Source organism: Pleurodeles waltl, chromosome 11 (assembly GCF_031143425.1).
Source record: "Pleurodeles waltl isolate 20211129_DDA chromosome 11, aPleWal1.hap1.20221129, whole genome shotgun sequence".
NCBI classification, from domain to species: domain Eukaryota; kingdom Metazoa; phylum Chordata; class Amphibia; order Caudata; family Salamandridae; genus Pleurodeles; species Pleurodeles waltl.
In genome coordinates this window covers 881,855,795-881,876,607 of record NC_090450.1, presented here as the reverse complement: position 1 = coordinate 881,876,607, position 20,813 = coordinate 881,855,795, and the positions used below count along the sequence as shown (strand labels likewise).

At 42.4% G+C, this 20,813-nt stretch overlaps 1 protein-coding gene across 1 annotated transcript in view; it reads right to left on the bottom strand.

Annotated features, from left to right (window-relative positions):
- The window catches only part of SVOP (SV2 related protein), a 305,181-nt gene that overhangs the window by 9,154 nt on the left and 275,214 nt on the right, over positions 1 to 20,813 (bottom strand). The window contains exons 12-15 of the mRNA XM_069214772.1: positions 17,041 to 17,148; positions 13,820 to 13,931; positions 9,405 to 9,486; positions 5,728 to 5,817 (exon numbers count right to left, since the gene is read on the bottom strand). Coding sequence (XP_069070873.1) covers positions 5,728 to 5,817; positions 9,405 to 9,486; positions 13,820 to 13,931; positions 17,041 to 17,148 — 392 coding nt within the window. The remainder of the gene's footprint in view (positions 1 to 5,727; positions 5,818 to 9,404; positions 9,487 to 13,819; positions 13,932 to 17,040; positions 17,149 to 20,813) is intronic.

Here is a 20,813-nt window from a genome sequence, read left to right as displayed (position 1 = left end):
ATATTTACTACTAGATTATCCTGAAGGTACATATATATAATTAAGAATAGATGTACTATTCCTACCTCCACATATATACACCTTGATGATATCTATATCGTCAACGTACGTAGATTAATTTGTAAGACGGATAGATATAGTAAATGCAGAATAGTTGGTAATTATCTTATTTTTGTAAAGATGTAACCATGTTTTTAAATATATATGTATTACTTTGTTTCAGACCCTGTTCAGGGGCACAGGGTAAACAGAGGCTACTAGGGCCCAACCATGGTGGTTGATAATATTTGCCCCAGGGACCTGGGATCCATGCTGGTATATCTGCAAACTGGGCCAACTACAACCCTTTCCATACTTGACTCTCAGGATAATGAGGCCAATCTGACACAGGCTTCTCAGGGACGCAGTAAGGAAGGCAAGAGCTGAGTACTCAACAGTCAACCAACAGACACACTAATGTAATGTCCAACCCACTGCTTATCAGTTATATAGAAAAATAACCCAACAGTTAAACTCTGTACTACACACTGCGTTTTATTAGTTATTCACCCAGGGAGGGCTATTGCCCTAGGAAATCAGCCAACAAAGAGTGCAGCATCACACAAAGAAGGCCTGTGCTTTGGGATGCGGAGGCCCCAACATCACTGAGTACATCTCACTCAACTTTGGAATTGAGCCACTGATCAGCACAGCCGAAGGTAGCCCCACAACTTAGTCTGAGGTATGCAGTGGGGGGTAGCCCAGATCTAGCAGCAACCACCGATCTCCTACTTGTATGTAAGAAGAGAGCTACTTGGCGAGCGCAGGGTGAGACAAGAGCAGAGGACAAACTGCTGCCCCACCAGTAGGAGTGGAAGTGCTGATCAGGTGGGAGTCAGCTTAATGTGTGGGTTTGAGCTCCCGCGTGGTTCACATCTGAGTGGGCAGAGTCCCCCACGTATTCAACAACAAAATATGCCATCGGGTGCAGAAAAAAGAGAAATGTGCTAGCAGGTACTGTTATTTTGTCAGCTAAGAAGAATTATTCACCAGTGAGGCCAATTTCAAAAGGAAGTAGCCTGAGGCTAAAGCAGTGTTTAATTTGTGCCATATTTGCTGGTGCTCCTCACTGGCACTTAATCCTAAACATTGGCACTTCTGTCTAATTTCAGCAGAGTACATCAGTTTAGCAATTTAATATACAGTAAAAATAATAAATAGCAGCATGACCAGGCCATTGGTAGTGATATTTTGCAGCAGTGGCACGCACGCTGGGTGGTGCAACCTGCGGTTGCAACCTAAGGTATACCTTGGGGCCTTGCACCTATTTTTTTCTGAAAGTAACCACTGGACTAAAGGACATCTCCAACAGACATGAGGGGCACCTCACAAGATTTGGATATTTGGTGTGTAGTGCTGAGGAAAGTCATGGGCATTGTGGAAGGGCAGTGTGGAAGCTTCAGATTTATGCTAGGGGCCACCCGGGAGAAGTTGTGCCCTCCCAAGGCAAAGTGCATTACTTAATTTTCAGCTGGATCGCCCTAATTCTCTGGGGCACTGTAATAAGGGTCCCATGAGTGTTTCCAGGCATTAGCAAACATGCATTGAGCTTGGACCTTTGCCCAAAGACTGAGGGGTGGGGGGAGGAGTGGATTGACCTTTGTCGTTCTGTGAGTTTACTAGGCAACTTTGCATAATGTTTCATTTTCACAGAATATGAATATCAAGGTTGAAATTAATGCATATTCTTGGTACAGAAATGAAAGTTTAATACAGTCTATGTTTCAAACAACATCTGAAATGTTTTATAATTTGTAACTGATGCTCCACTTATTACAGTACAATTATTTGATGATAACCTAGCGTGGGGATACATGGTACATTAAACAGGTTACTTGACTTTTGGGATCTTTCTTTATTTATGTTTTAAGCCTTGGAATGCTCTTCCTTGCTACCCAGTGAGTGAAGGGATCCAAGGAAACCAATTGTTACAACAGGGGCCGGTAACTTCTGACTGCCATCAGACCCGCCCACCTGGATTTCTCCCAGACTGCGCATGTCACAAATCGGCATGATAGCCCTCTAGTCATTTTGGGGGACAGTAGGACACCTGGAACAAAATCAAACCCTTCTTCATGATCTGGAACCAGTTTTATAACTTTGAAAAACAAATTCATTTTAGCACATCTTAAGGTCTGTAAGTTCAAACAACAACAAATGTACAATTTAAACATTTTGGGTACAGGTTCGTGGCATAGCAGACCAACCAACGTTTGAAATATTCTTTGTAATCCAGCGTTCCATTTAAAGTTGGAAACAAAGCACACTTAAATTAGTACACACTACAAGTTTCAAGAAAAACAAACAAATCCCAGTTTCACACCATGAAATTAGAATAAGTTCTTTATAGCTTCTGTATAGATTTAAGGCCTGGTGTATCAACGAGTTTTCCCCATTCTGTGTCTATCGCAAAATGTGTTGATACATAAAGACCTTGATCTCTTATGAACAAAAACCACTAATCTTTGTTAGAATACAGACGGTCTACCTATTACAGCAGAGACATACCAGCACTCGCTGCATTTTGAGATTGGTTAAAAGCTGAGGCGTTTTAAGGCATAGGCAAAGTGGGCTCTGGCCTAGTGCCCCAGCTTTTCAGGGGGACCCTGATAGAGCCAGCTCTGTTCTGCTGAGAGTCTTGCCCTGATTACCTTGAATAATACTTAAACAAATTGTTTTAAATACTGTTTTCTTTTAAGTTATTTTTAATGTGTTAATGTATGAGACTCTGTTACAGACCTTTTGCAGAGAAATGTTGAGTTTGTTTCATGCAACATCCATAAATGTCTTTTAGATCAAAAAGGACCTCACATGTGAGAAATAGGAGGATGTCACAGAGATTATTTGCAGTAATATTAGCTAGCTGCTGCTGTGTTACAATATTAAAACACGTCACTACCCCTAAATATTACATGTAAACACACTTAGAAATTGGAGGAGTGTGCCTGTGAACTGAAATTGGATCATAAATTCAAAGCTGTTACGAACAGAGGCCCCCATAATACGTTTGGCCCAGGGCCCCCAAAATCCTTAAACTGTCCCTGGTTAGAAGTACACATACAGTTAAGAAAACAGGCGTAAACTCGCTGTCTACATTAACACCACCAATAGTGGACACCGAAAACACTTGTTCACTCTGACCATGCAGGGATGAAGGCCTTGATCTGTGCAGCTAGAAGCTAATGGCCTTTAGGTTGAGTCTTCTTGTGCATCAGAAGAGTGCATATAAAATGTAAAAGGGTAGCTATCAACAGCAGAGAATGTACACATTTATTATCAACATTGTACTTTTCTTTTTTATAGTAAAATGTTAATATCGTATTTGAAAATGGTCTGTTTATTTAATTGTTACGAATTACCCCCTTTAATTTACTGTAAACTATTTTAGGATTAACCTTTCATAATCATTTTGTGTTAACAATTTACAAATTTGCTTTTAGGTCTGGCTTTGGCAAAAACCTTTTGATTTTGCTAAAATAATATACATATAATATACATTTTACATAGTCCTTCAACCAGTACTCTTCATCCCTTATTCTTTTGTTGAGTCATTCACATTTTTCTTCCGCCCAGTACACCATCGGCACGGCTGACTTCATTGTGAGTTTGGCACCCTGCACTTTCACAAGGAGCACATCTTCGCACGAAGTACTCCCTTCAGTGCCAGGGACTACGGTGGCGGTGTGTGTTTTTTGAGACACAAAATATTTTTGTCATGACAACGTTTTTTATATTGGAAGAGTCCAGAGGTTGCCCAAACAATAAAGTATTACAAAAACGTAGCAAAAAAAGCATGAACAAAGCCAAAATGCAGACAGCCAACGCCAGACCTACCGATTTTCCCAATGCTTGTTTCACTTGAAACCCCTTCGTATTTTTCTGTTTACCAAGAGCAGTGTTTACGTTGCTTAAGTCATATAAGGACAATTCTATTTACAGGCACTGCCTTGTTGTTACTGGAAGGTGAGGCATCCTTTACTTTTAGAAGGCAGGGCCTGGTTACCTGGTCGTCTCTGCAATTACTGCTACATCACAGAAGTGAAACAATTTATGTTTGCACTGCTATGATGTAAGAACAGTGAGTAATTATGGGGCGCATATACAATGTCTACAGTTATATAGTGAGAGTAACCTATGACATGGTTGTTTTCTACAAAGAGTTTCCAAGTGACATCACTGTCTATGATGTCACTTGAAACAATGAGATGAAATCCCCACCTAACGATATTGATAGCTATTTATCTACAATTTATGTTGTTTGTGGTGATGTCATACTTGCAACTGCATGATCTGCTGTAAAATGTTCATATGGATCAGTTGTGCAATAATTGACCTATACATCAAACGGCCTTCCACCTCTCTCTCTCATCTGCTTCAGACTAACAAAATCAATACCTAGCATCCTTCCAGATTCTTACTTAACACTCTAGGCTTTCCTTTGCATTTCAGTCCTGCTGCCCGCTACAAAGAGGAGAGTGGAAAGCAGACACCGTTCTGGTGGTGGCTATCTTGGAGTGACTGTCTGCTGCAGGTCTGCACAGACCCATGGCTGATGGGGAAGATGGTGGATGTAGATGCACCAGCACCATCTGCCTTTTTCAGCATGATTTGGATCAGCAGAGACCTGGAAGAGGCGGGTGTAGAGGAAACCGGGGAACATCACCCGTCATTATACCACCTCCTTCAAATCTCTTGGACCCAGGGCTCCATCTGCAGACAACTGTCTCCATTCCACCCCTTGTTCAGTCATCTAGAGACCTAGACAAGAAGGGGTAAAATCCGAGAAGCAACCACTTTCAAAGGTGACATTATTGCGGTTACCACCACTGCATGTAAGCAATGAATACCAGGGGCTCAAAGTTTATATTCATGCCTATACACTTCAACTGGCTTGACTTAGCAATGTACTACTTAGTTTTCTCCATCAGGCACAGAGGCCAACAGTCACAGGATCAGCCACGGCAGCTGCAAATCTGAAGGAAAAAGGCGGGCAGGCTTGGGGGAGGCAATAAGTAATCATTTAAAAAATCAATAATAGTAATTAAAAAAATGGACCTTTCCCAACGACGCCGGCTGCCTCACGCTCTTCTGATGGTGTCCCAGCATTCCCTGGGACACCAGCACAGGCTCCCCCACGCGATCCTGGTGCTGCTCTCATGATATACTTAGCATGAGAGCAGCCCAGGATTGGTCTGAGCGGCTTCTTCAAAGCAGCCAGGCTGGAAAAACCTAAGTGCGCATGGCAGTTTGGCCGGCCTAAGACCCCGGCCAAACTAACATGCACACTTAGTGCACTGACTCCATTCCCCTACCTCCCACTTCCCATGGACCAGCCCCGCTCTCCCTTCACAAGCTGGCTCAGCTGAGCCAGCAGCTGGAAAATAAAACAAAATATAAATTGTTTTATTTTTCAGCTTCTGGCTCTTAGCTAGTGGGGCGACACTCCTTCACCATTGCGAAGGAGCCACCCTGGCACAGGATACCTTAGAATACATGTTGTTAGAAAGAACGTCTTTGTACATAGCAACATATCACTGGCTTCACTTAGAAAGTTTAGCACTGCACTATGCTGCTCAAAATGGCACAAAGACTAATCAGTGCCATACTATATTAAATATATGTTTATTTAAAGAAGGAAATACCTGACATCAACTCCTCATTTCAGAAGAATCCAATTACTGTACCTACCTGTGCAATGAATGGGGTTATTAGGGCTCCGACTCTCGCCATCCCACTGCAGGTCCCCAAACCTAGAGCTCGAGTAGCTGTAGGGTAAACCTGTAAAAATAACAAAATATGCATGTGTCAGCACCCTAAGATGATTCATATTTGAGCTTCTTCAGTATTCTCCTGCACCTCTGCCAAAGCTGCCGATCTGATCCCTCCAGACCGTCTGCAAGGACATGAGGCTTTCTGGAAGATATGGTTAGATGTAGCACACTACCTTGGAAGATGTTAGCATTTAGAGCCAGATGTACGTAGCCTTTTTAAAGACGCAAAGGACTTTCAGAATAGGGCTGTTTGAAACCGCAAAAACGCCTTTCCTTATGTACAAAATTCAATTGCAATTTGGTAACAGGTTACCAAATCACAATTTAAGTTTGAGATCAAATACTGATTTGGTATTTGGAAGGGACATGTTTAGGGTGCCCCTTCCAAATATAAAAGAGAAGTGGTAAGTATTAATGCTTTGCGACTGAAATCCAGTTGCCAAACAATAATACTTTACTGAACATGTAGTGGTAAGCCATTCATAAATGCTTTTGAATAGTAGACAGTCATCCCAAGGACAACTGCCTACTCTTAAATAAGTCAGTAACATTTTCATTTTTTTTAAACGCATCCCCCATTTTCCTTTAAGGAAAAGGGGCTGCATATTAAAAATAATTGCTTTATTTAAAAGCAGTAACAGACAAGGTGATCTGCTGACCTCAGCAGATTACTATCCCTGTGATGGCTGCGATTCCTGGTGGGGTACAATTTGTAAAGTACCTTGTTAATAGTCATGAGATTGGTCAAATTGCAACCTATTAGGAAGCGGTACTGTGCGATCTGATGTATTAGTACATAGGTCGGTTTGCGAAATACCACACTGGTCGCAAAACATACTGGCCCCAATGTTTTGACTAGTATTTTGCAACCAGTGCAACATACATCTGGACCTAAGTGCCCTCAGGACACTGCTGTCAGGCCACTAATGCCCCAGCACCTGCACTAAAGACTTGTGTGTTGTATCTTTATTGTTCATGACCTGTGTGTGATTACACCCTTTCACTCAACAGCACTTTGTCACTGCTAGTTTGTAATAAAGCTATGAAAATGGCACTTAAGTCGACAAAATGCTCAGTACTAAGCTTTTCACTCACTTTCCTCTTAACTCACTCACTCCGAATTCAATACCTCTGCCTTTTAGTGCACTCTGAATGCACTCCATTGCCAGGTTGAGATGTTAAAACCACAATAGAACTTGTCTTAGAACAAACCATTGAACTTCCTACCACACTTTCAAGGTAAGGTCTTTAGCACTGCACACACCACCTATAATCTACTATAACAGAGCTTTCTATTTGCGGTGCCACATTTCTCATTGCATGAATTGTAGGCATCCTGTATAATCATATAATACTGCTCACACGACTTTCATTCAATAAGCTACTTGTTAGTTTGAGACTAATTGTATGGAAGACCATCAAACCATGTGAACCCAGAAATCCCCTGATATCTTCAAGCTCTGGTTTGGTATCACTCTATACCCTAGCTTGTGTCTTCTAATACATGAGGGCATGTGTATCCTTCAGTGTTGTACAAGGCATACGTCACTCGACCACAGAGCTCGGCGGCAAGAGTCATAGGCTGTTCAAGCATTATAAGAAGAATTTTGGCTGTCAATAAAGGGCAGTGCCTCGAAGAGGTGCCAGCAAGGCTATTGAGTTCACAAGCTCTATAATATGGAGGGATTATGTAAGTACACCTTCCTGTATTTCGTCGTTTAACATTGAAGAATACAAATGCCTTCATGAATCAGAAGATGCAAATTAGTGTATAGGAGTGATACTTCAAGAATACATAACAAACCTCATTTAATTTATTGTGAAGATAAAGGACAGCTGCGCATAGGTCTTGAAGAAGGTGGTTGTTATTTATTTATCCCACCGAAACATGCGTTGACTGTTATCTGAGTCCTCTGTCGGAGACACAACAAATGAAGACAACAAATAGTTGTCTCATTGTTGGGTTGTTAAAAAAGCTAGGGGGATGGATGTATATTTTGGTTTAAGTCAGTATGATGTTGGGCGGTTGCAGTGAATATGTGACAGAACAACTAGGTCCTAAACAACTATAGCCTAAACCACTACTGCTAAACAACTAAAAAGTCTCTACAACTAAGTACTGAACAACTACTGTCTAAACAACAATTGTGCCTGAATAACAATTGCCTGAACAACTAATATATATATATATATATATATGTATATATATATATATATATATTCTAAACAACTAATAAACCATAAAAAAACAAAAAGAAAACCTTACCTTAAAATTAGTTGTTCAGGCAATTGTTATTCAGGCACAATTGTTGTTTAGACAGTAGTTGTTCAGTACTTAGTTGTAGAGACTTTTTAGTTGTTTAGCAGTAGTGGTTCAGGCAAGTAGTGGTTTAGACCTAGTTGTTCAGGATGTTTCCCTTTGCAGTGAATTTGAGAAAGTAGCAGGGTTTGTGATGATTGTATATGATGTTTTTGCAACGTGATGAAATAATGACATGTATTGTGATGTAGGGAAATTTGTTATTGTCATGTTTTATATTGTAAATTATAGAAAAGAGAAAAAAGTCCAAAAGATATTTTTGTAATGAAATAAAAATGATTTTAAGAAGATTTTGTTGGCTTAGTATGTCTTTAGGATTAGATCCACGTGCAAAATATACAAGCTAAACAAGAATTCTTAGTAGTACCCTATGTGTTATACCACCCATTTCCGAGCCTAAAATTATTATGGCGGTACACTTTCAGAACTAGGCAAAAGTTTAATTACACGAGTGAAAACCATGAAATTTACGAACTTTGCATTACATGAAATCACAAGATTTCCCTAAATTTCACATTACATGATTGTGTAATTTTCAGCTGTGGTAGGCTGATGTAGAAAATGAAAATGTCTAAGAGAAATGTGGTCCTTGAACAAGTGTCCTGCCGGTACCTGCACGACTTTTTTAATGTGTGAATTTTTTTGCCATACTAGCAAGCCACATTTTTTGTAATTTCACAATATTCTCCTGAGATTTTGTGACATTTCATGGAAAAAGATTACACGATTTCACATATCTGTACTCTGGCCCTGATTCTGAGAACCCTTTATGTTGGTATGGTAATACTGGCCAGGTAAATGCCAATACCTCACAGTACAGTACTTACCCAGTGTCGTAATTCCTCCCAATCAGTGCTTTATTTGTAAATAAAATTGTGCCGGTGCTCAAAGCTCACCTCTGAAACACGCGCTGCTGCAATTAAATGCGCGAGCACAGAATACTGAGGCAGCATAACCTGAAGTAATCACTGGCATCTTCAGTTCATTTACAGCCACTCCCTACCCCCTTCAGCTCACTCTTGCAGATTTCTGCTATCTCCCTCTGTGGCGCTCTTTCGTCTTTCTATTCCTTTTTTGCCAATTGTGTATTTTGCTCACAGTAAATGCTTGAGGCAGAAAAATTGGTGCCGGCCCTCAAAAATAAGTGCTGGTTCCCCGCACTGGAAAGCACCGGCCCAAATTAAGCACTGCTTCCCATTCTGAGTTGCGCAGTAGTCAGAATGATGAACTAAGAGTAAGACATACCACAAATAGACAAAGAAGCGAGATGTTACCTCAGGAGTGTAAACATAGGCAGCCTGGAATCCTCCAGAAATAAAGGCTCTGGCGATGAAGAGTACCACAGTGAGGACATTCCTAAGGGGAAACAGGAAAATGTGTAATATATCAAAAATACATACACATGCAAAATTTGCATTAAGAGCTATGAATGGCTAGCATTTATTTTGCTGATGCATAACCCAAATAGATATCAGACAGCCGCAATGTTGTCTCTGTTTTTACTACCATATAAGAAAAGATGGTGAAACCACACACAAATCCCAATGGATGCAATCATTATTCAACTGGTAATCTCCATAGTGTTAATAATCGGTGAAAAATTAAACAAGGCCACTCCTTAATAAACCGAAAGTGAACAAAACCATACCTGCTTGCCTCCAATTCTCACAAAAGGACTTTGCTCCATTCCTGCTCTGATTAAAACATTTAAAGTTCGGAACATACACTGTCAATTTATCACATTTGTCTTTCATCTTTATTTATTGTAAACAAGGTGACCTGTGGTGTGCCCAGATTTAGAATACTCTAAAAGCATCATCAACCAATCGGTTGACGATACGGAGGTTATTTCATTACACTTTGAAAGCGGCGATGGTGCAGTTTTATTGTTCCTATGTATTCCACGAGGAATCGTTCCGAAAAAGAAATATGGAAAAGCAAAAATTTACTTTATTTTTCCATGAAAGGAAAACATCGGAATATGAATGTGCTAGTATGTCTTGGAAAACCTGCAGTTTTTTTATCACTGGGCGACGACAGACTTGTGATAGTAGACTTTGAATGCACTCGTTTGTCTTGGAAATCCTTCTATTGTTTTTTTAATCGACGGGCAACACAGGCTTGTGACAGTAGATTTCACCGAGAGTGTTTTTTGTAAAGATAGTTTTTATTGTTTTCAACAAAAAACAAGCAATATATATTGATATACTTCATTTTCTCAGTCTTTCGACGCCCTTGGTGACAACAGTGTCAGCATTATCTCCTTTATACATTATTGGCTCAATCTTGTCATCAGTATCACCCTGTCTATATATTACTGGAAGGGTAAACTATTATCTAAAGTTCTGAACTGGGTTTCTGATGGTATCTGACGTCAGTGGATCTGACATCCATTTATATTGTTAGGGCCAGATTTAGGAAAAATGGCGTGCAGCGCCACTTTTCTTGTGACCATTAACGCCCCCCTAACGCCACCATCTGTGCGCCGTATCTATGATATGGCACACCATGGTAGTAGTTAGGGGAACTAGCATCAAAACGTTTTACGCTAGTTCGGAGCTTTGCAGGATTAGCGTAAAAAATGTTGACATTAATCCCGCAAAGCCCATTGAAGCCCATTGTAAACAATGGTGTGCCTCCTTTTAGCGCCTGCTCTGTGCAGGCGTTTAAAGTGCTGAAAAAAATGACACGAAGAAATCTCTTAGATTTCTTTGCGCCATTCTTTCAGCCCCCCCACTAACGGGGGAACGCCCCCTTTGCATACATTATGCCTGGTGCAGGAATAATGTGGAGCAAGAGCTAACAAAGTGGCACAATGCACAATTTGGCGCAGTGATTTGGCCTCGTTGGGCCATTAGTGTAAAAAAAAAAGTGAAGCTAATGTAGTCCAAGGAGGCACTAGGGGCTCTTAAATCTGTCCCTTAGTGTGTTCTATCAGGGCGTGGACTGTCATAGTGTCTTGTACATGAACTGCAGTCTGTCATGTTTTCAGTCACTTTAAGTGTACCTTTTACTGTATTCCTTACTATAGCCTTAGAGCCCGCCATAGCAGGCTATACAGGCCACTAAAGGCCTGCTCCAGCATTAAAGGCCCAAGCCAAAGGTGAGGGCCTTTAACAAGGGAGCGGGACTTTAATTGCTGGTATAGCCCAGCTACGAAGGGCTATAAGGCTATTAGAACATTCTGCCACTAAAGGGCAGAATGTTCTAATAAATAAAAAACAAAGTCCTTGTGGAGCCCGAGGAGATTAAAATCCCCTCGGGCTCCGTGAGACCTTTGTTCACAGATGTTGCTGTGAACAAAGAATATTGGAATGTTGATGCCCAGGCTTTTATCAGTCAGTAAAAGCCCTGAGCACTCCATTGTCTCCAATGGAGATCGCAACAATCTAATGTTCTAATATAGCCTTAGAACCCGCCGTAGCGGGCTCTACCGGATATTAAAGGCCCGCTCCCGCGTTAAAGGCCCGAGCCGAAGGTGAGGGCCTTTAACAAGGGAGAGGGCCTTTAATAGCCGGTAGAGCCCGCTACGGCGGTTCTAAGGCTATTAGAACATTCTGCCATTAGAGGGCAGAATGTTCTCCTAAATAAAACAAAGGCTTCACGGAACCGGAGGGGATTAAAATCCCATCAGGCTCCGTGAGGCTTTGTTCACAGCTGCTGCTGTGAACAAAGAAGATTGGAATGTTGGCGCTGCGGGCTTTTACCGGCCAGTAAAAGCCCGGAGCACTCCATTGTTTTCAATGGAGCTGCCAACGTTCCAGTGTTCTAATATATGTTAACATCCTTCCCGCTGCTCCTTAATCTAGTTGCTCATCTGTATTTTCACCTACAAAGGTGGTCATTTGCGTGCCCCATGATGGTGCAGTCCATTTATTTCACCTCCCTATTTGTTTCCTTATGTAGTAATGCCCACCACTCCTGTTCTGCGCATGAAGCTAATAATTAAAATGAATCAGCCTAAGAGTGTACTCTTTGACACTTTAGATTTCCCCGGGAGTCAATGGGAAAATGCAGACTTACATACAGTGGCAACATGTCTTTGGAATGTCAGACAAGACTGTAGTGAGCACTACACAGATGACAACTATATTACATGTCATAGTAATCATCGTTGCAACAAAGGGGATTTTTTACTTGGCCTCAACATGCTTTAAAACATTGTTTTGACCTTTGAGTAATTACTGATAGGTGTGATTTTGTTTACACTCCAAGACAATACGTTCCAAGGAACAGATCTGATATGAGAGCCTTGAGGACATATTTTCTTTATCTTATACATACCCTGATACAGGGAATTGAACTGAAACAGAAGACCTGAATCAAGGGATGGTCAATGGGAAGGTGTTAAATTGTATTTAACAGGAATCCAGGGGGGCTTTTCCAAGCATTAAGACTTCAAATCTAGCAGAGCAATTTACGCAGGATTCAACTCTGGCCCTGTTACTAGAACTAAATCGACGTTCAGTGTAACTATCACACAGCTACCGATATTGTCTTTAGGATTGATTATTACAATAATCTTTATTCCCTCAGGGTAAAATATCTTGTGCTGTGCTTACGGGACCACAAAACCCAGCAGTGTGCTTAGAAATAGCGGAAAAGTGGCACAGATGTTATACGAAAATCCAATTGTATACCAAATGACTGAGGGTCTGATTTAGATATTGCCGGGGGGATTACTCTCTCACAACCTTGATGGATATCCCATCCGTCAAAATCGAAATCCCATTGAATATAATGAAATTTAGATTTCGGCGGATGGGATATCTGTCACTGTTGTGATGGAGTAACCCCCCGGCAATATCTAAATTAGGCCCTAAGTATCAGGTGTCATATAAGGTTATCACACATCTCCTGTATTGGCATTGCTGCGTTGGCTCTGGGTTTATATTCGGCTTTGTGCTGGAGAGTGCATACCAAGATCAAGGTCCCCTTTGTTAAGTCTGTTTTTTTGACAGCAGAACTGCCACACAGAGCTATTGCTAGCAATTTATATGGAGTGGGGTTCTGGTCCACCTCTTTCAGCCATTGGCTTTCTCTGACTGGCCACTTCAGCCACTGGCTTCAGACCTCAGCAATCACATCTTAGCTCAGCTCAGTGGAATATTGATCTCTCAGCTAATGCTATTGGCTGTTTTGACATCTCCTTTTGCCTCTACTCGACTGCTTGCATTGATGGACTATTTTACAATTCTAGCACCCTCTGTCCACTCCTGCCGACTCTCTCTAGTGTGTATTTCTCTAATGTGCTAACGTTTCATGCTTTAGTGCATTATCCTCAGACATGTTGACCTTGCCAATGCTTGTTTAACAAGAGGTTCTCCATGCAGACACCAGTTCAAACATGGCAATGCTCTTCAAGAACACTGATAAGAGTATCAGGTTATCAGAGCAAGGGTCAGAGTTTTGTTCGAGGTTGCAGCCACTATGTTGGATATGCTAATGCTTCCCCTCCAAGCAGTCAATACCCACTTGTGATTCAGAAGCCACCTTCAGACCCGGCTCTTTCCAAAGTACTCATTGTGCTCTGTAGATCAAGCGAGTCACAATAACGCCACGGAACCAACTGTTAATAACATGATGCACTTAACAAAATAATTCAGTGTAACATCACAAGCAATGAAATACTTGACAAAAAACACTCAATACTAAACATTAAAATGTGGTTTCATTATTCTCCACTTACCTTCCAACACAAAGAAACAGGAGAAGGGAGCAAAATGCAAAAATCAGGAAAGAAAGTGCCATTGTTTTCTTGCGCCCTATTCGATCTATAATCCATAGGGTCACCAAAACACCTATAGAAAGAGAAAACATTGCTTGCTGTGAATTGACAGTTCTGATATCATGTGGACAAGATAGTAATACAGCACACTGTGCTAAAATGAACTACATGTACTCATGCTGATCACTAGAGAACAGCCACATCGTCCACACAGACCAACATTGGCTTCCACTAGCAGCACGCTTAAGGTATCATTTACAAATCTGTGCTCTTATCAACTAACCTACCTAACAGAAAATTCTTCATCGACCAACCAAGTACAAACTGTACCACCAAACTAGTTCCAGAAGTACCCAAAAAGTAGAAGAGAAAACAAGAAAACAAGCCTTCCCGTTGGTTCTTTTTATGTGTTGCCAGCACCACTCCCACCTGGGAATGTCATTCCCAATACTGTCCTTTGGGAAACAACTGAAGGTCCTCTACTTTCACAGCATCTCACTGGCTACGGATTTGCCCCACTCACCTTCTCTTAAAATGAGTATTTCGTACAAAAAATGATATTAGTAAATTGTGGCATGCTTTTGCTTCTTTAATCCCAAAACACTAGTGCATCTTTCCTTATTTTGTGTGAGAGGACATCCATGCTTATGAAGCCTGTAAGCAGTGGCACACTGGGCCCAGTTGGGTGCAGAAACGGGTTATTTTGATCTTCAGCAGTTAACTGTAAATGATTATAACTGGTATAGATTTGAAAAAATAATTTCAAGTGCCTGCTAATACAGCACTTAGGGCCATATGTACGTACACTTTTTTCCATAGATACAGAATGGGTAAAAACCTTTGCTACATATGGCCCTTAATATTTTCTAAACTACCACAAGCAATTCTGTGGATTCTAGAGAGCCTGCGTTTTTCATTGGCCTGCCCTGGATCTAGCGTCAGTCTGATCCTCGCAGCATCTTAGTTGTGCATTAGCTAAAACATTCTAATTTTACTAAAATTATATGTATAATATTCTCACTTAGAAGGGCTTTCTGCTAGCCATCTTCATTCATTGGTCTGTTATTGATTCATTCACATTTTACTTCCGCCATCTACAGCGCACAGTATATACTAATAAAGACTCAACAATTTCACAGAACACAGGAATGCCTGTGTGCAGCGCCTGCCTGCAACCACGAGCCACACACAGACTGCCCTACTGGGGAACAAGCTATCATACATTGTCAGGGTCTGGGCGATGTAATTCAATTCATGAAATTAACATTATAATGACATTGTTTCGCTCTTGAACATGCAGTACATCACACAAGTAATTCTTGTTCTGTGTATTTCTCACAGCGCAGAACAAGGAATATGTGTGATAAACGGCTTTTCACCTGCATTCTGTTTTTTATTGTGGGGAAGGCAGATGGGAAACCGGCACAAACAAGTGGAATTGCTGTGCATTTTGCACCGGCATTGCCAGATCATAATATTTGTAATAGAAGGCCCAAATTGTCGCACAGCACAGTGCAGCAGTGAAAAATGGAGAAGGAGAGCGCAGGAAAGCACCATAATCACAGAAATATGACACTATCCTCCCCTCTCCCTCGAGCCAGGGCAGAAATTTGCTGCTGTGCGCCATGCACATACTTTTACACCACAGTGCAAGAGTGTATATGTGAGTCTAGCAATGGTTTTGTACTGGAAAAATACCCTTTTAGTACCAAATACTCTGCCTAGATTAAACTTAAAGCTTTTCCCACTTGGTGTGTGTGTTGGTGTGTGCTGTACAGTGCAGCACACATGCAAAGTTGGTAAAAAAGGAGAAATAAAAGAATTCCTCTGTGACTGCGCCTAGTTGGAATGGGCAGTATTTTTGTATGCAAGACCTTGTTCCCTTTTTTTTAGGAAATAAGTTTTTGCATCAAAAACCTTGGGTGGTTGCATGGGAATGCCCACGCACCACCTATGAAACACCCCCTTGGCACTAAGTAATGCAAAGCAGCGCACAGGTCACACTGTCACTACTAAAGAGTGAATAAAGCCTAAAAATTGTTGCAAAATCCAAGAAATATTCTCATCTAAAAAATCGTCAAACTTTTTAAATATGAGCACTGGAAATGCCCTCATAATCAAAAACCTAAATTTGTATACTGAACCCCTCGGCACTACTGTGACCCCTGATATCGGTGGGCACCACTGTGTCTGGGGGTGGCTGAGGTGACAAATAAACGGGGACATCCTGCTCATCGGGACTCCTGAATAGAACCCAAAATATTTGCCTACTTCTATATGCATACTGCCACAGCAGAGGTCTTCACTCACATTTCCCCTCACCTCCAGCACCCCGCAGCACAGCGTTGCTTTGCATTACTTTTAAGTGATTTTCCAATGCAAAACAAATTTTCCGCTGCAAAGTAATTAGATACAAAAAATATTTTGCATCAATTTGTGTCACTTTTGTGATGCCAGCATGGTGAAAAATCGTAGTAAAGATACCCCTAAGTGTTGGGGCTGAAATTCTTACTCACAAGCCTGTAGCCTGTTCTACTAAACGTCAGGTGTGCCGAATACCTTAGTGTTTATCCCACCTCATGCTTCTTTCATCCACCACCCTACCCACCCAGACCCTTTACATTACTCTTGCAGAAACTTTTTCATCCCTGCTTTTCCCTTTGTCACTGTTTTTCTGTCTTTCTCTCCCTCATTCTTTCATCTTTTTCTGCCTTTGTCTCTCTTTCTCTGGGTCCAAGTCACATTGAAAAAAGTAAGTCCTCGTACCACAAAATCAGTGCTGCTGAGCCTCACCTGCAGCCACTGGCTGAAATTAAGCCATTCCACAGATAAAATAAAATAAACACCCACCCCTAACTGAGGTCTATGGGAGGAACAGAGTTCTAGATCTTACAGGTACTCCCTGAAAAGAACCAAGATACATTTCTTCGGTTTTTGAAGATCAGCCTTTCCAGAAGTAGGGTAGATTTCCTTTCCCCCTAAATTACCCATGTGGTCTTCTCACCTCCTGCAGACACTGCATTACAAAATAATGGACAGATGGTGTCCTTCTGAAATCTATGACTGTCTACTCTTGAAGGGCCTGTGAATTTCCACAAAGTCAGAAATCTACTCCAAGCACAGTAGTATACCTCCTGAACGAGTTTCTCTGAAGCACGATGGAACAAGTGACTGTTGCTTACCTGGAAACTCAGACAAAGTCGTCCAAAGAAGATCTGTGTAATCTTTAACTGTTAGATATTCACAAGCAAGGCCACATTTCGGCTTAGCTGCCTTCTTCCTATTTGTAACTGAAGGAAGAAAGCAAATATGATGTCAAAAAACATGACTGCAACTTTTTTTGAGAATGCTCACCTATGCCATATTCACTTTTACCTCAGATCACTACCCACCTGGAAGACTTTAACCAGTGCCTGAACGGCACAGTTCCTGCAGATATAATGTCAAAAAAGCATGACCCCTGGCCCAATATTCAAATGCCCACCAGATCTGCTCATGCAATCTAATAACACCTTCATTCAAGACTGTTAGAAATGGGACCTTTGGTTGGCGGTCAGGTTACCCCATGTCCAAGCATGGACCCACACTCTAGTCAGAGTAAAAGAGAATCACCCTCAGCTAACCCCTGCTTACCCCCTTGGTAGCTTGGCACTAGCAGTAGGCTTAACTTCAGAGTGCTAGGTGTAAAGTATTTGTACCAACACACACAGTAACTTAATGAAAACACTACAAAATGACACAACACAGGTTTAGAAAAATAGAGACTATATCTAAACAAAACAAGACCAAAACGACAAAAATCCACAATATACGAGTCACGTTATCAATTAAAAAGCAAAGAGTCTTCATGTAGTTTGAAACACACACTAACACTGTTAGCGTAAAAATGTACCTTGGGTGCGTCAAAAATAACCCCGCACAGGCGAGTGTGCAACAAAAAGGGTTTGCGATGCGTTGATTTCACTCACGAGCGAGACCTTGTGTTGTTTCTCCTTTCGTGGGGTCGGGGGCACGTGTTTCTTCTCTCTGCAGGAGAGCGATGCGTCGATCCGGTCAGCATTCTCGGGTCCGGGCAGGCCTTCCATTGTTTTTACACGCCCAGCAGTACTTGCGCTTGAAATCCAGATGCACGGTGATCGTAAAACCACGCAGCGCGGGTTGCGATCTCATAGCCTCCGTCAGCGATGCTGTGCAGCGTTTCTCCAGCTCAGTGCGTCGATTCCTCAGTCGTGTTGCAGGCGAGCATCGATTTTTAGCCATGAAGCCGGCGTCACGTCGATTTTTCAGCCACAGATCGGAGTCGCGTCGATCTTTTCCCCGCATGGCGTTCTGTGCGTGGATTTCTTCCTCTTAGGCTGCCAGTTTCTTCTTTCAGGGTCCCAGAAACTGGATGGGCACAACTTGGCAGAGTCCCTGAGACTTCAAACAACAGGAGGCAAGCTCTAAATCAAGCCCTTGGAGAGCTTCACAAGATGGAAGGCACACAAAGTCCAGTCTTTGCCCTCTTACTCTGGCAGAAGCAGCAACTGCAGGATAGCTCCACAAAGCAGAGTCACAGGCAGGGCAGCTCTTCTTCCTCAGCTCTTCAGCTCTTTTTCAGGCAGAAGTTCCTCTAGGTTTCCAGAAGTGTTCTAAACTCTGTGGTTTTGGGTGCCCTTCTTATACCTATTTTCTTCTTCGAAGTAGGCCTACTTCAAAGCAAAGTCTCTCTTGATTGTGAAATCCTGCCTTGCCCAGGCCAGGCCCTAGACACTCACTAGGGGGTTGGAGACTGCATTGTGTGAGGGCAGGCACAGCCCTTTCAGGTGTGAGTGACCACTCCTCCCCTCCCTCCTAGCACAGATGGCTCATCAGGAAATGCAGATTACACCCCAGCTCCCTTTGTGTCACTGTCTAGTGTGAGGTGCAACCAGCCCAACTGTCAAACTGACCCAGAGAGGGAATCCACAAACAGGCAGTCACAGAAATGGTATAAGCAAGAAAATGCTCACTTTCTAAAAGTGGCATTTTCAAACACACAATCTTAAAATCAACTTTACTAAAAGATATATTTTTAAATTGTGAGCTCAGAGACCCCAAACTCCACATGCCCATACGCTCCCAAAGGAAATCTACACTTTAATCCTATTTAAAGGTAGCTCCCATGTTAACCTATGAGAGGGACAGGCCTTGCAACAGTGAAAAACGAATTTAGAAATATTTTACTGTCAGGACATACAAAACACATTAGTATATGTCCTACCTTAACCATACACTGCACCTCGCCCTTGGGGCTACCTAGGGCCTACCTTAGGGGTGCCTTACATGTAAGAAAAGGGAATGTTTAGGCCTGGCCAGTGGGTACACTTGCCAAGTCGAATTTACAGTTAACAACTGCACCCATAGACACTGCAGTGGCAGGTCTGAGACAAGATTACAGAGCTACTTATGTGGGTGGCACAACCAGTGCTGCAGGCCCACTAGTGGCATTTGATTTACAGGCCCTGGGCACCTCTAGTGCACTGTACTAGGGACATACTAATAAATCAAATATGCAAATCACGGATAAGCCAATTACATACACATTTTGTAAAGGAGCACTTGCACTTTAGCACTGGTTAGCAGTGGTAAAGTGCCCAGAGTAACAAAAACAGCAAAATCAGAGTCCAGCACACATCAACAACTTGGGAAACAGAGGCAAAAAGTTAAGGGAGACCACACCAAGGATGAAAAGTCTAACAAAGACCCACAGTTGTCAATCATTATTTAATGAAAGCAAATGCGAGGAACCCCACGGTGACAATGAGGGCACACTGTCACTACTACAGAGTGAATAAAACCTAAAATTGTTGCAAAATCCGAAAAATATTATTATCTCAAAAATCACCCAAATTATTTAAATATGAACACTGGGAAGGTCCTCATAAACAAAAGCCTAGCTTGTTGTACTGAGCCAACTGGGCTCTACTGCAGCCCCTGATGTCAGCAAGCAGCACAGTGGCCGGGCTTGGATGAGGTGACAAATAAACGGGGAGACACCTCTAATGGGGACTCTTGAATAGTACATATAGTGTTTACCTACTTCTGTATGTGAGCTGCCACAGCAGAGGCCTACTCCTACATTTCCCCTCACCTCCAGCACCCCGCAGCACACTGGCGATGAGGACTGCTGCCTGCAGCTAGCAGTACCAGGACCCGCCCACGGGGCGGACAAGACACATGGCAGCAGACACATCAGCCAGATCACATGCAGCCTGCGAGCCACCTGGACACCTGCTGGGCACACAGCAAGTGCAAGCGGTACAAGGTGCATCTGTCCGTGCCATAAAGCACCCTCTGGTGGTGGAAGACCCTCACCGCACTCCAGCATATAGTGCCACCTGGAGGGTGAATACCCTCAACGGGCTCACTTACATGGCACCACCTAGAGGGGGAAGGCCCTCACCTTGCTCTTCTACACAGCGCCACCTGGAGGGAAAAGACTCTCATCATGCTCGCACGTCTGTGACACCGCAGCCAGCTGCCACAGAAGGCCAGCACAAGGTACTGGGGCACAGGGACACACTTCTCCAGAGCTGTCACTTTATCTGTTTACCGCATCTATTATGGCAGATGATGCACAGACTGCAGGGCCACAAGGGGCTAGCTCAGGACACAATGCAGCAGCCTTTGGTTCAAGCCCCAGTCCTCATTTGGCTGTGGGGGCTCTGGCATTATTTAATGAACCAGCCACTACCACCCCTGGGTGCAAAATTTGGGTGGGGCGGCTTGAGAACTACTTCAGAGCCACCAGGGAAAAGGACAATGAATTAAATAGATCCCTACTGCTGCATTCTATCAGTGTGGAGATATACAAATTGTTTCAGCACCTCCTGGATACTGGGAACGTTGTCGACTATGATGCTACAAGAACCACCCTCAATGCACACTTTGACCCCCAACTAAATCCATATTTTGCATGTTTCAAATTGTATCA